Source organism: Fukomys damarensis, unplaced genomic scaffold (assembly GCF_012274545.1).
Source record: "Fukomys damarensis isolate Sample0158 unplaced genomic scaffold, DMR_v1.0_HiC HiC_scaffold_39, whole genome shotgun sequence".
Classification (NCBI taxonomy): domain Eukaryota; kingdom Metazoa; phylum Chordata; class Mammalia; order Rodentia; family Bathyergidae; genus Fukomys; species Fukomys damarensis.
Window position 1 is genome coordinate 83,348,156 of NW_022900951.1, and position 16,464 is coordinate 83,364,619.

At 36.2% G+C, this 16,464-nt stretch overlaps 1 protein-coding gene across 4 annotated transcripts in view; it reads right to left on the bottom strand.

The window, feature by feature from the left end:
- Nucleotides 1–16,464, bottom strand: part of Rbm41 (RNA binding motif protein 41) — a 72,955-nt gene that overhangs the window by 17,804 nt on the left and 38,687 nt on the right. For all 4 annotated transcript variants that reach the window (XM_033760303.1, XM_033760304.1, XM_010611774.2 and 1 more), the window contains one exon: nucleotides 8,033–8,436. In XM_033760303.1, coding sequence (XP_033616194.1) covers nucleotides 8,033–8,436 — 404 coding nt within the window. The remainder of the gene's footprint in view (nucleotides 1–8,032; nucleotides 8,437–16,464) is intronic.

Sequence of the window (16,464 nt, forward strand, 5' to 3'; positions counted from 1 at the left end):
CTTCTACCATTGAGGCATTGACACAATCTATGACTCTATTTGGCTTTTCTGAGATGAGGGTCTCAGCTATGCAGATGAGATTGACCTGGAGCTCTCTGTGTAATCCAGGCTGAGCTCACTGTGTAATCCAGGCTGGGTTTATGGGATTACCAGTGTTGACCTGGAGTTCACTGTAATCCAGACTAGTTTTATGGGATTACGGGCGTGCACCACCACGCGCGGCTCAAGGACTTTGTTAAGTTTGACCTTTGATCTCCTCCCTAATATTGCTTGATGTTTCCTGTTGGCTTGCCTTTAAAAGGAGCTGTTTCTGTGTAATAAATCGGACCTCTTGTCTCCACACTATTGAGTGTGCTGTCCTTTCTCAATCCTCACTCCCCAACTCAGGTATGTTCATGTTGTGATGGCCGGACCGCCACAATATGTAAAATTCCAATAGTGAGAAACCTGGCACCCACCACCTACCATCCATTTATATAACTGCTCCATTCCATTATGCATGTTTAGCAGTATTAGCATTGTTAACCTGTACCCTCATGGGACACAACCCTATCAATTAGGGTACAGGGCATACAAATAGTTCCATTTGCCTTTGGTTTTCCATTTGCTAAACATTTCCAAAGAATCTTAGGTCACCAACTTTTCCCCAATCCCTTCATGAAGGGTGTTTTACATATTGGTAATGTAGTTAAATTCTATTCCCACAGCCCTTTTATCACCGGAATCCCTTAAGCTACTAAATAATTTTTAAATATTTGTGACATTAATAGTCATTCTTGGGCTGGGGATTTGGCTCAGTGGTTCTGCTGCCTGTTTCACAAGCACGAGGACCTGAGTTCAATCCCCGGTATCCCCCTCCCCCCAAATAGTAATTCTTGATGCTGCATTATTCTATGTGCTTTGGCAAATATATGGCTTGCCTCCACCTAATGCAGAATAATTTTATTCTCCCCAAAATCACATGCTGTACACATTCTCTTCTTCTTTTCCTTCAAACTCCTGGCAACTAGTTATCATGTTGATGTCTGTATGGTTTTACATGTTCCAGAATGTCATATACTACAATCATACAATAGGTACTCTTTCTATATTAGCTTCTTTCATTTACTAACATGGATTTAAATTTCCTCTATGACTTTACATGACTTGTTAGTTCACTTTTTATTGCTAAATTATATTCTATTGTACAGATCTACCATAGGTGAATTCACCTATTGGAATTTTTTTTTTTGGACCAGGGATCAAACTGAGGACATTGTGCTTGCAAGGCAGGTGTGGAATTGGAAGATATCTTGATTTCTTCCAGTTCTTGGCAATTATAAATAAAAGTGCTATGAACATTCACATGCCACGTTTTCTGTGAGCATAGGTTTTTTTCAAATCAATTGGGTAAATAATTAGAAGTGAAATTGCCAGACTGTATCTAAAACCAAAAATTTCATTTGAAGGAGACTTTCAAATCGTCTTCCAACTATACCATTATATATTTTCATCAGCAATGAGTTCTTGTTACTCCACATCCTGAACAAGATTTGGTATTGTCAGCTTTATTGTGAATTACAGCCATCATGGTAGGTGAATAATGGTATCTCATTGCTGTTTTATTTTGCAATTCCTTGATTAAAAATATCAATGATCTTTCCCCCCCATATGGTTGTTACATTTGTAACTTCTGGGATGAATTATCTTTTGTCCACTTTTAAATTGAGTTGCTCATTTTATTACTCTTGAGTTTTAGGATTTCTTTACCTAGTTTGGATACAAGTCCTTTATTAAACATTTATTTTGAAAATATTTTCTTTCCGTCTGTCAGTCCTTTTAATACTCTTTAAAGTATCTTTCACACAGCAGAAGTCTATAATTTAAATAAAGTATAATTTATGAAATTGTTTTACATAAATTGTGCTTTGGATATAAAAATCTTAAAATATATTACCAAACACAAGTTCAATTCGACTTTGTCCCATTTCCTTCCAAAATTTTTATAGTATTATGTTTTGCATTTAGGTATATAACTCACATTGCATTTTTATGAAAGATGAGTGATTTGTGTTTAGATACTTTTTATGCATGTAGATAAATTTGTTACATCATTTGTTGAAAAGATTATCCTTTCTCCATTGTATTATTGTTTTGTTAAAGATCAGTTCACTGGGCCGAGGAGTTAGCTCAGTGGTGCTGTGCCTGCCTTGCAAGCGCAAGGTCCTGAGTTCAATCCCAGGTAATAAAAAAAAAGAACAGTTCACTGTATTTGGGTGGGCCGAATTCTTAAATTCTCTCTTCAACTCCAGTGATCAATCTATCTTTCCTTTTTCCTCTAATGTTATACCACAGTACTTGAGTTAGGTACTCTTTAAATTGGGTAGTGAGTGTGAGTTCTCCAACCCTGTACTTCTTTAGCATTATGTTGGATATTCTGGATTTTTTTGTTGTTTTTTGGTCATTCCATATAAACTGAAAATCAATTTGTTAATATCCACAAAATAGCTTTCTAAGATTTTGGGGGGACTGTATGTAATGTGCAGATCAATTTGGAAGGAACTGATAAAAATATTAGTCTCTCAATCTATGTATGTAAAATGTTTTATATCATTTAATTTTCCTCAATTTTTCATCAGTTTCACATTTTTCTTCATACAAATTTGAGATATATATGAATACACACACACACACATATGCCTTAAGTATTTAATTGTTTTGGTGCTACTGTAAACAGTACTATTTTAAAATTCAAATTCCAATTGTTCATTTCTGGCATATGGAAAGCAATTAACTTCTGTATATTAAATCTTGTATCCTCCCTATACTCATTTACTAGTCCCAGTTTGGTTTTCGTTCCATTCTTTGGGATTTTCTATATACACAGATGTTACTTGTAAACAAAGACAGTTTTATCTTTCCTTTCCCAATTTATGTACTTTCAACTTCCTTTTCTTTCTTTCTTTTTTCTTTTTTTTTTTTTTTTGGTACTGGGGATCAAACTCAGGACCTTGCACTTGCCAGGCTGACACAGCACCATTGAGCTACATTCCTGGCCTGCAATTTCCTTTTCTTATCTTATTGTACTAGCTAATACTTCTGTGACAAGAAGGAGTGTGGACAGATGAAAAGTCTGATGTAGTTTTTATCTTTGTTCCTAATATATGTGAAGTATTTATTTTCTGTTTTCAAATTTTTTCTTTCTCTTTCTGTAGTTTGAACACTTTATAGCTTAGGTATAGTTTTTGGTATTCATCCTGACTGGTGTTCTCCGAACTTTCTAGATCTGTGGTTTGTTGTCTGCCATGGATTTCAGAAAATTCTACTATTACTACTTCAAATATTTCTCCTTTTCTCTCCTTTTGGTATTCCAATAAGGTATATATTACACATTTTGAAATAATAAAATAGTTCTTAGATATTGTTCAATTTTTTCTAGTCTTTTTTCTTTTTGTATTTCAGTTTGGAGTTTCTGTTGCCCTGTCTATAAGCTTATTGTTTCCTTGCCCCTTGCAACCTAATTATTTGTCTATAACAAGGCACTCTTCAATTTTGTTATAGTATTTTTTTAATATCTAGCATCTCCTTCTGGTTCATTTTTAAAGTTTCTATTTCTCTATATTAGCCATCTTCTGTTGTGTACTTTTACTAGAACATTCCTTAGAATATTGACAAGTTTTTCTAAATTCTTGCATATATGTGATAATTCCAAAACATTTTTCATATTACTTTGGATCTCATGCTTGGTTTTTCTCTTCAAGAGTTTTTTAGGTTTTTCTTTTAGCATACCTTATAACTTTTTTGTTGAAAGGCAGATATAAATTACCAAGTACTGACCTAAACAGGTGAGGTTAATGTGAGGTTGTGTTAATCTGTCCAGGACTTGGACTTTAGGGTTCCCAGAATAAAATTCCATGAAAATGTGTGAGTTGTCTAAAATTTCAGCTGCTAGAGGTTTGTCACTGCCATGCTAGTCTATATTTTACCACCAGTGATTTGCCGAAGTTACTGCTTAAGTGTTACTTCCATTTTATGGTTCCATACTTTCTATTCTTATAAGTAGAACAAGTAGAACTGGGATATGTTTCTGCAATTAAAGTGTTTTCCCAGACTTCAAGGCTGAAGTCTGCTCTGATTTCAACTTTCTAAAGGGTCCAGGAAAATCATTCAATTTTAGCTTGCTCAACTGTTTTTTGTTTCTATAAGATGGAAGTGACATCTTCTAAGAATATGATAGGCTGAATCTGAAAACAGAAATCTGAAGCAAGCTTTTGTTTTTTGAAACCGTCTGAATTTCATACATGTTGATAACTCTAATGTTATTTTGTTCATTATCTTTATAGTTTTCCATTTTATAAATATACCATGCTTTGTCTACTCTCCTGCGGAACATGTATGTTGTTTAAAGACAATGCTACATGCACTCTAATAAAATCTCCTAATGTGTATGTGCCAAGATTTTCTCTAGGTCAGCAGGAGACTGCTGACTTATAGTATATGAGCACCTTCAATTTAACTAAATATTGCCATGATATTCTTGAAAATGGTTGTACTCATTTATATTCCCTCAACAGTATATTAGAGTTCTTACTCCGTACATTCATCAATATTTGGTTTTTAAGTGTATGCCAATATAGTGGGTATTATATATAGTATATACCATTTTATTTTGCATTTTCTTGATTATTCATGAGATTTACTTCTTCCTTTCTTCCTTTTTTGTTTTTTAGATAGGGTCTCCTTATGTAGTTGAGGCTAGCCTTGAACTCAGTATGTAGTCCAGGCTGGCCTCAAACTAACAGTGATCCTCCTGCCTCATGTTCCCAAGTGCTGGGATTACAAGTGTGCACCACCATATCTGGCCTGAGATTTCTTAAATTTATTGGCCATTCATGTTTTTGGCTCTGTGAATTGCATGTTTATATCTTCTTCCCATTCATATTACATTGTTTGTATTTTCTTATTAATTTGTGGGAAAGATTTAACATGACTTAGAAAAGCATAAACCATCAAAACTACTGACAGTTTGACAACAATGAAATGAAGATGTCTGCTCAATAAAAGACATCAGCAACTATGTTAAAAAGATGAGCCACTCACAAGAAGATACTGAATTCACTAAAAAACAGCATATATTTGAATGCAGAATATAGAACTATTACCTATGAATAAATATGGAGAAACAATCAAATTATGGACAAAGGAATGGAAAAACTAACTCATGAAGCGTTGAAGAAGGGCTAAAAGATATATGAAAAAGGTGCAGACTTCACAGGAAATCAGGAATTGAAAATTAAAACAATGCCATGGCTTTTTAAATCTTTTAGGTTCACAAAACTAAAAGTCTAAGCTGGGCATGGTGGCACATGGCTTTAATTCCAGCACTTGGGAGGCTGAGGCAAGTGCAGCTTGGGCAATTTAGTAAAACCCTGTCTCAAAATAAAAAATCAAAAAGGGACAAGGATGTAGTTCACTACAAAGGTCCTGGTTTGATCTCCAGTACAAAAAAGTCTAATACTATTAGAGTCTTGGCAAACTTGTGAAAGAGAATCTCTGATATCCTGCTTATTGGAAGTTGAAGATATACATATCACATACATTAGTACAGTAGTTTCACTCCTAGAACAATAATTCAACAGTTAGAACAATAACTCAAAATGTCATTCTCAGTCCAGTAGCATCAGTATTTCCTAGGAACTTGAGAGAAATGCAAATTTTCTACTCTGTTCCAGAGTAACCAGGTCAAAAATTCTGGGGGAGAATTTGCGTTTTTAATTTAATCAGGTGATTCTGGTACATATTAACATGTAAGAACCACTGCAAGGGAAAGATCCTTTTCCAACTTTCTGACTAAAATCTCAAGAAGAACTTCATTTTATAATGTAGCCCACATACAACTGTCCCTCACCCTCCATCTTCCCTTGTCCAAATGTACACATGTGGAATAAAAGCTTTAATTAGCAGTGATTAACTATATGAAAAATACTTGAATATTTCCTATTATATTCTATTTCACTTTTTAAAATTGCTGGTTGTTGCCTACTAATTGTAACTTAATTTTGAAAAGCAGTGTTCTAGAGAACACTGTGTAATAAAGAGATATGGACAATAATGTTTTAGAATTATCTGTAACAGCAAAGTAATAGGAAAGATAAATCTTCAGGAAAATGGATAAATGAGTTATAGTATAATTCTATCATACAATGCTAAATAGTTTCTTGTATCATTAGAAATTTCAAAAATCAGGTATATTGAGTGGAAAATTCAAGTTACAGAAAGAATCTAACATCATCTATATAGTTTTAAAATATTTATGAATACAGATGATCCTTGACTTACGATGAGTTTATGTCCCAACAAAACAACTGTAAGATGAAAATTATCTTAAGCTGAAAATGCACTTTATACACTTAACCTATGGAAAATCATAGTTTAGCAACACAGTACACTATATCATATCAGTTGATCCCCCTTGTGATCACATGGCTGACTGGGAGTGGTAGCTAGCTGTGGCTATTTAACATCACAAGAGGGTACCACACTACTTATCATTTTCCTGAGGGGGAAAAAAATCAAAATTCAAAGTACAGTTTCTACTGAATGAATATTGGTTTCACACAGTCAAAATTTTAAAATGTAATTTAAGCCATTGTAAGTTAGAGGCTGTTTATAAAGACATAAAATGTGAAAGAAAATGAAAACAGCAAATTCATGATAGTGGTTACATCTGCAAAGGAGAAAAGAGAATGAGATTGGTGAGACATGGATGTCTTCAGGTATATCTGCAATGATTTACTTTTTTAATTAAGTCAGTCTGGTGATTAAGATGCTAAATATGACAGGCTTGTCACAGGTGTTTGCTATATTATTGTATAAATCTTTAGTATATTAGTAATGTTTCATAATAAAAAGTAAATAAAAATCAAGCTGTCCTTGAACAAATAGCAAGAACATATCAGAAATTCAACCACTCAAAGAAAAGTGCTTTAGGCCAGGCGTGGTGGCGCAAGCCTGTAATCCCAGCACTCGGGAGGCTGAGGCAGGAGGATCGCTGTGAGTTCGAGACCAACCTGGGCTACATAGTGAGTTCCAGTTCTTTCTCAACTACATAGTGAGACACTGCCTCAAAAAAACAAAAACAAAAAACAACAGCAACAACAAAAAGTGCTTTATCCTTTACCTACAACAGCTTTTCAAAAAAACACATTCATAGAAACTGGCAGTATTTTTAAATTAATTTAAAATTAATTAATTGGTTTTGTTAATTAGACACAATAAATTAATACTTTAAGGCAGTGGTGGTGAACCTATGGCATGCGTGCTGCAGTGGGCTGTTTGTATCAGTAAAAGCTCTAAAAGGTTTGCTATTATTGCTTTAGGAACTTGTATTCTTTCTCAGTGTGACATGGTAATGATGCATATTCCATTCCCAGATGTAACATATAGCTTGGATGTGAAATAATGAATTGATCTATAAAACAAAGATTATATACAATGTTACTTGGTTACAAGTTGCCAATTTTGCAAGGCTTAGAGGACCTGTGTTTTCACTTTACTGCTTTACAATCAGCAATTTAAGTTATATGTCAAATTAAAGCCAGGTAGAGAACTCTGAAGAGAAAACTCAGATAGTAACTAACAATTAACCCTTCTGACAACCAGTCAATTATTTATTGACTAATTCCAGAGGCACCATGGCTACCAGCTATGGTAGCTGTATGAATACAACTTGATTATTACCAGGCTAGGAAACTGTGGGTCACTTTTCCTTTAGTTCAAAAATTCTAATGGGTATGGATTGAGTCTGATCAAAATTTCTTTAAAATTATAAGGGTGAATTTGGACCTAAGAAAAGCACAAAACGTCATAAGAAATATGCTACTCATATACCGGTAGGATGCAGAGAATGAATAGTCAAGGTCAAGGACAAACACAATCACTGTGCCTATGTCATGATCTTTGATAAAATCAAAGCTAATTTCAAAGTATTACTTTAGGTAGAGGTAAATAAAAATGGAAACATCTCATGTTGTTTTCTTAGTTTTGCCTATACCTTGTTTGGTTCCCCTGGATTATATGAAGAAAACATAGGAATTTTTCGGATCTCTTCCTCTGACAAACGATTTCTTTGGATCTCATCTTCTGGGACAAATTTTATTGTCTGCGTCAGCTTCTTAGGCCCAGTCCAACACTGCTCAGGTGAAAAATCAATAACTTTTGCCACATGGAGACTGGGACCTTTACCCTGTGCTGCCTGTTTTCCCTTGTCCTGGAGTAATGATGGGTTCTCAGCTGTGCCACTATCACCCACTGATGCAGCTGAGACCAGTGAGTGGGAAGCAAAGGGTTCACCTCTCATAACTTGGAACTCTTCAAGACGTTTTTTCATTATCATCTCTTGGTAAAAATTTTCCAGGTTGTTCATAGGATCACCTTTGTTCTTCTTTTGGGGTTCATCTGGATCAAGACAAAGAGATAGGGAAGTTCTACAAAGCCTCCCAGTACAAACTCTGACAAACAAAAATTAAATCCTAGATCTCAGATATCTCTGCTAGGAAAGGTGTTTATAATCTGTGACAAATGACATTAGTATATAGCTATCTTCTAGTGCATTTCAAGCAAGGCCAGAATGAGGGTGAGGCAAGTGAGGCACCTAGGACTCTGAGAATCATGCAAGAATGTATGTACCTCTAACTGATAAAAACACTTGAAAAATATAATATGTTATTACAATTTATGAAATTAATAATTCATCATTATCAACTTCATATTTAAATTGCCTTATCAGGTATTTTTTTTCACACTTGATTATTCAGAATCTAAATCAGTCTTTGCCTGTTAGCATCTCATAAATCCCTTTTATTCTGAAACAGTGCCCTTTTCTTCTATTCATCCAGCCTTTTTTTCTCTCACTACTGTTGATTTATTAGAGAAACCATATTTGCTATATGAACACATGAATTTGATGGATTATTTCTTAATGATGTTAAATTGTTCCTCAATCCTCTCTGTTCCTTTGCAGTTATCATTATATCTAATACAGTAATCATAAGCCATATGTGTGTATTTAAATTTTTAATGTCACTTTCTCAATCAAACAGTACATTTCAAATATTCAATAGCTACATGGCTACTGAATACCACATTGGACAGAACAGATAAAGACTATAATAATTATAAAAGATTATATTTAATAGTGCTGATCTAAAGTTTTAATTTAGATAAATGTACAATATTTTCAGGCAAGAATTTTTCATAGATACATGTATGTTTACTGTATAGCATGATGTTATGGTTTAGATCTAAAATGTTCCCTAAAATACTAATGCTTGGAAGTAGGGTCTGGTTGAAGGGAGTGGGTCACTGGAGGCTGACAGTGAAGGGTATATTACTGTTCCCAATTCCTCCCTTCTATCTGTGCTTCCTGGCTGCCATAAGGTGAGTAGCTTTCTACCACCATGCCATTTTGCCTTAGATCCAGCCAATCACAGACTGAACCCAATGGAAACTGTGAACCAAAATAAATCTCTCCTCCTTTAATTTTAGGTTTTGGGTATTTTGTCCCAGGGAAAGAAAACTCGCTAATACAGAAAGTTGGTAGCAGTGAAGTGCAATTGTTGCTATGAATGTACCTAACCATATGGCTCAAAGAGCCTTTGGAATTGGTTTGTAGGAGGAGGTTGGGAGGTTTAGAGATGCCAGCTAGAGAAGCCTTAGAATACTGTAAATAGAGATTGATGTGAGATGCTGGTGGGAGCTTAGAGCACCACAATATTCACAGGAAACAGGGCAGTAATGGCCAGCCTCATGATATTTCAAATGGGAATGAGGTCTCTGTTAAAAACTGGACTACAGGGCTAGGGATTTAGCTCAGTGGTGCTGCTCCTGCCTCACAAGTGCAAGGTCCCGAGTTTGATCCCCGGCATCACATACACACACACACACACACACACACACAGACTAGAGGGCATGCATACCACATTCTGGAAAAGAACTTGTCTTCTCACAACACTCAGTGAAATAAAGCAGACACATAAAATTAAATATCACATGGTTTTTCTCATATGAGCAACCCAAAGGATAAATAAAGAGCAAAATAAATGACAGATTACAGGAAAGACAGAAGTAGACTTTTTGTAGATGGGAAAGGGTCTTGGGATGGAGGGAGAGTGGGGAGAGTGGAGTGGAGGGGAAAAGGAAGTAAAAAGGATGAAGATGTGATATGTATGTATACCAACTCCTCATTATAAATGTGCTAATTATGCATCACAAATATGTGTTAATGAAAAGTAAGAATTTGCCTTCATTTGGTCTATACCTTAAAGCTTTGGGTAAGGCTGAATTTCACAGTAGACTAATTAATCTGGTGGAGGAAATTTCAAGGTAGCCAAACGCTCAGGTTGTGGCAGCTGTACGGCTAGCTCTTTTTAGCCAGATTTTTAATGAGAATCAAGAGAAAAAAGTAGAGCTAATGATATGAGAAGTTTACCATTTTTTCCAGAAAGGAAGCACCTGCAAAGCTGGAGCAAAGGACATTACGGTTGCTGAAAAGATCAGCATTTAAAAAAGCCAAGTACTTTGTATCAGGACAATAGGAAAGATGCCTTGAGGGCATCTCATGAAATGGCTAGACCCCACATACTGCAATCTCAAGGATGTAAAAAGGTAAACATTTTTGAAAGACTTTGCTTTCAGAAGACAGATGCAGGGTGCCCTGCTCATTCAAGACTGCCTAGGGAAGTGTATGCATGAGTTCAGCCATCCAGACATGCAGAGGCCTCTGCAGTTGTGGTCCAAGGGGACTAGGTTACTGCTCGAGGTGGTGGCAGACGGTAGTATCATTCAAGTGGTGCTGGTTTTTCAGGCATACAGAATGCAACAGTTGTGGCGTCATGGAGAATACTACTCAGATTTCAAGGGAAGGCCTGAAAGGCATGCAATGTGCCCCTGGAAGGGTGATGCATACAGTTGTGAGAGTGAAGCCAAAGATGCAGATGAGACCCAGAAAGTTGGAGATGTCAGGAATATGGAACATCTACTGAAAAAAACCACACATAAAAAGTGGAGTTGGCCCAAGAGGGAATCCATGTGGGCTGCACCAACAAGGCTATAGGGGCAGGGCTGCCCAAGCCCTTTGTAACTTACAGCTCACTATCACCTATCTTGGGTGTTGGACATGGAGCTACAGGATTTAATGTTTGCCCTGCTGAATTTCAGTCTTGCTTCTGTCTGATTCCTTTCTATTCCCCATTCCTCTTTTGGAATGGGAATGTTTGCTCTGTACTAGTGTATGTTGGAAGTATTTAACTTTTTTTATTGTTACGAGAGCACACAGCTAAGAGTTTGCTTTGAGTCCAAAATTTGGATTTTTCAGTAATGCTGAAAATGTTAAAACTTTCATAACTCTTTTGCATAATAAGGTAAACATGCTACTTTTGGGGGCCAGGGTTGCAATGTTATATTTTAGATCTAAAATGTCCTCCAAAATCTCATGTTCCAAAGGGGGCCTGGCCAGAGGGGCAGGTCAATGGGGGCATGACATGGGAGAGTGTATTCTTTTCCCCAGTTCTTATCCTTCTCTTTACGCTTCCTGGCTGCCATGGAATGAACAATTTTCTCCACCATGTCCTTCTACCATGCTGTTTCTGCCTTGGAGCCATCCAACCACGGACTGAAGCCACTGAAATCTGTGAGCCCAAAATAAACTCGCTCTTCTTTAATTTGCAGGTGTCAGGTACTTTGTCTAAGTAATGGGAAGTGACAATATACATGCCACAAAACACATACTTTTTGTGATCACATCTTTAGTGATGCTGGAATTAATCAGTGGGCCCTGGTAATGTTAGTCATATCCCTCTATTAGAATGCTTTTCCATTCACTTTTCACCTTTGAGTTTCATATCCATTGATGACCATTACCTAGATTTATTGATTTATTGAGGTGCAAAATGGGGCTTTCCTAATGTTGTTATTTCATTTGTATTTATTATTTGGATTTCTATAATGAACTTATCATCATCAACTATTTGGTTTCCATAAATACAACTCATAGAGGAAAGGCAGGATAAATGTTTGATTCTTTCCCATTCTTTATCAATCATGAATTTCCTAACCCAAACCTGGAATACTTTTCCAAGGACCTCTGGTTCCTTTTCACTGGGAAGTGGTATTTAGAAACCACAGTGTTGCTAGGTGTGTTCATTACTATTGAATTGTTGGTTCTGGGCCTTTTCAGTGAATAAAGCTAGGACAGTTTTGAGAAACAATAGGTCATGAGTTTATATTAGCATTTCAAATTCAAATTTAAGATTATAAAGTTTTCAAATTAAGCTCCTTGATTTTTTCACTGGTGTTTCTTATGGGCTTAAGATATTGAATCCTTTTTTTGGTACCAGGGATCGAACTTGTGTCCTTGTGCTTGCAAGGCAGGCCACCAAACCACTGAGCTAAATCCCCGGCCCCAAGATATTCAATCTTAATATTATCAAAATGATTTATGAGCTTCTTCCTACAGTTGATGTACAGTATATATTTTTTTTGTACTGGGGATTGAACTCAGGACCTTGCACTTGAGAGGCAGGCAGCGGCACCACTGAGCTAAATTCCCAGCCCCAGTATAGAACTTTTAAATTTTAAAACAATAATATTATTATTATCATCATCAGCCTTAAAACTAGTGAATACAATTTCATATTTTTGCAGTTATTTTCCTTAGAATATATCTTATTAGGAATACATAATTATTACTTTACAGGCACTATAAGTAATTCTTTTCTTTGTGTGATTAAACTATCAATTATATTATTAGGTTCATTTGTTTCAGGTTGCTTTGCATATTATAGATTTTCCTCTGTTTGTGATATTGCAGATTAAACACAGGGTCTTGTACATGCTAAGCAGGCATTCTATGCTGCATCTCCCAGCCTCTTCCCCTTTTTTATTATTTAATTATGCAAAACACAGGATCTAAAGTGAAAACTGTTATATGGTATCTTCACAGAAATTTACTTCCATTTCTGTTCCCTTCATCTCATTGTATTCCTTCCCCATAAATATTTTAAATTTGCCTTACTGTTTCATTTTTGAAAATATAAGCAAATAGGCACATATATACACACATATAAATCCATTAGTTATTCCCTTCTATATAAAGATAAGCTTTGTTCTATAACTTATTTTTTATATTTGATATATCCTAGAGATAATTCCTTATTCGCGTAAAGCACTTCTTCCTTCTCATAGTTGCACAACATTTGATTATGTGATGCACAACAGTTTACTCAATGGATGTACAACAGTTGACACTGACCTTATATCCAGTCTTATGCTGTTATGAATAATGCCCTAAAAGTGGCCTTGTATATATAAGGTTTGGTATTTTTCCAGAAAGTCTTTAAAATAGATTCTAAGAAGTAAAACTGCTGGGACAAAGGGTAAATATGTGTATAACCTTTCTACATATTATTATTTTACTCTGTAGGGGTAGTACTATTCTGTATTTCCACCAGCAACACATAAGAGCACTTATGGAAACATTTCTTAAGATATAAAAAGCACTAACCATTAATGTAAAGATCAGTAAGTTAAACTACCATAAAAAAAGGGACTTTTATTCATCATAAATATCATTAATAAATGGAAAAGAAAAGCCACAGGGTGAAAAAAGATACTATCCAAATAATTATTAGAAGACTTACATCTAGAATATATAAATAACTGTTATAAGTCAATAAGAAAAAGATGGATATCCTTAGGAAAATGAGGAAAAGATTGAAAAGATATCCTCACAAAAGAAGAAATACACATAGCTAATAAATATATGCAAAAGTGCTCAACCACATTAGAATTCTGAGAAATGCCAGCTAAGATTGAGATAAATAAAGAAAACTGACATACTGAGAAAAATGAAAAAGAATGTCAATATCACATATCAGTAAAGTTGGAGAGCAAGTAAAACTGGATGAATATGAGGTATAACCTAAAAATACAATATTTAAATTTTTAAAAATATTTATTACATAAATTGCCAATAACTACCCTCAAAACATTCTCACTCACTAGAAACAAACTTATCTCATCATTCTTATTTCTGAAGCAGTTCAGGGAGTCCTCTTTTGTGAGTTTTTACATTGTTGTGGCTGCCTCAATATCCTGAATCAATTAAAAATGTTTACCTTTTATCATCATGTGTACATTGGGGAAGACCCAAAAAGTACACGGTCACAGATTCCAGTGAATAAGATAGATGAAGACACTCAATTATAATGTTTTTTTATAAGGTTGCCTTTTCACTGCATGGCACTCAGCAGTAGGATTCACTATATTTTTTATCACACCTCATAAATACATGAAAGAAGACTTCCAGAAATGTTTCGGGAAGGGGTCTGAATTGTTGAATAAGTGTGTTTGAAGTGAGGAGGGATATTTTGAGGGAGTAATAGTAATGTATCTTTTCCTGTAATAATTTTTAATTTAAGCATTAATTTATATTTTGATCATATATAGTAATGTACATACTCAGAAATACTTCTTCAATGACCATTATGTTCTGGGCACTATTTTGGGTTCTTGTTATACATCAGTAAAGATTCTGGAAGATAACGAGCAAGATGGTGGCTAAGATAATTTGGTGATCTCTCCCTATACACACTCCAAGTTAAACACTTATTTGCCTATTAAACCATCGGCATACAAGCTAAGGAAATCAAGTGAGAGACCTCAATGCCTGTGAAAAAATACACTGAAGAGAACACAGAGGAAGAAGCTGCCCTGTCTTCTCCAATTCCAAGTAGTCCAACATGGAATCATGTGTCTTTTACATAGTTGGACAGAAAATTAAAATCAGGCCTTTGACTTTAAATCAGGCCCATCACATTGAAATCCAGTGCTAAGCAAAGTTCTATGACCCTACTTCCAGGGCAATACCTGTGGACCAGGCTGTGAGAATTGCCATTAGGTTAAACAACAAAGAGACCACCTCTACAAACTCTCCTTTAACCCCTAGCAACAGGACTCCATCCACTGGGGAGCAGGGCAGGAGAGCTAGTATAGGGCTCTGTGTCAAAGCCCAGTGCCAATCCTGCCATGGTGAGATCCAACACCTAGTAGAAAGTGAAGGCCTCTTACACAGGCCAAAGCTGAAAGACATCTTTATGCCAATGGGAGACACTCAAGTTTTTGCTGCCTCAGTTCTAGCCTTCAAGTTGGCCTGCAGTACAACCTCTCTCTTCCCAAGACTGTGCTGGTCTCTGTGTCTATGAGACTCAGGCATGACCCAGCATAGCACCAGTCATAGTAGCCAAGGAACTGTCTCTACCAAATATCACTCAACCTTGGGAAGCACAGCTATCATTTACAGATAGGGCTCTAGAAGTGTCCTAACACCTGGCAAAGGCATGCGTGCAATGGGACAGAATCACTGTTTCAACCTGCATGACGACTGGCTATGGTATGGGCCTTAGACACTGCAAGTACTTGTATCTGTAAGACTCAAGCACAACTCAGTTTAGCATCACTCCAGGTAGTCAAAGGAGTGCCTTTACCAATGCTACCTTAATCTTGGGTAACATAGTGTGGTACAAGATTCCACTCACTGGGAGTAGGACAGCATAGTAAGCATAGGCTTTACCCTGGTACTAAGCGCTGGGCTGGTGAAATATAAAACTGGGCAGATCTAATGGCCCCCTCAGCTTATCTGCATGTGAGTGGAGCTTCTGGAATAGTTCTAGTGTATGAGAAGACACAAAGTCCCAGCTGAATGGACTTCTAGTGAGAATCATTTGTGAGTGGTTGCAGTGGTCTTGGGTCCTGAGTTTGCTTCAACAGAAGGCAGCCCATAGAAATGTAAGTCTTGGTTATAACTCAGTGTTATACTGGTCTTCGTGGTCTGTGGGCTTAGGGTATGACAGAGCTTGGTGGCTTTTATGGCTAAAGGCATGACAAAGCCAGGGGCTGGTCCATACATGGTGACTGCCCACAAACAGGTAGAATCCTCCAGTGCCTGACCACAGGCCAATAACAGTGAATGGGGCATTAAAGGAAAAGCTTGTGAGGGAAGACTACATTCTTCATGTATTCTACCATTTCTTTTTGAATGATACATGCAAAGAGTACCCGGGACAAACCTGGGTTTGGATTTCCCTCTAGTGCTAAAAAAGTCCTAACACAACAGCAGACTCCTAGCAAATCTGGATATTGGCACCATCTAGTGCTGAAACAGAGAAATGACTATAGATAGGTTCAGTGTCTAAAAAGCCAGGAACAAAGCCAGATTAGGAAGATTGGAATAAATAAATGGAATAAATTAATGCCCAGGAATTTCACAGGCTAACATGCATCAAGAGCTTTTAGAAAACCACAACTTCACCTAGTACTCAAAATAAGGTACTAGCAGGCCGGGGATTTAGCTCAGTGGTTCTGGGGCCTTCCTTGTAAGCCCAACAACTTGAGTTTGATCCCCGGCACCAAAAAAAAAAAAAAAAAAAA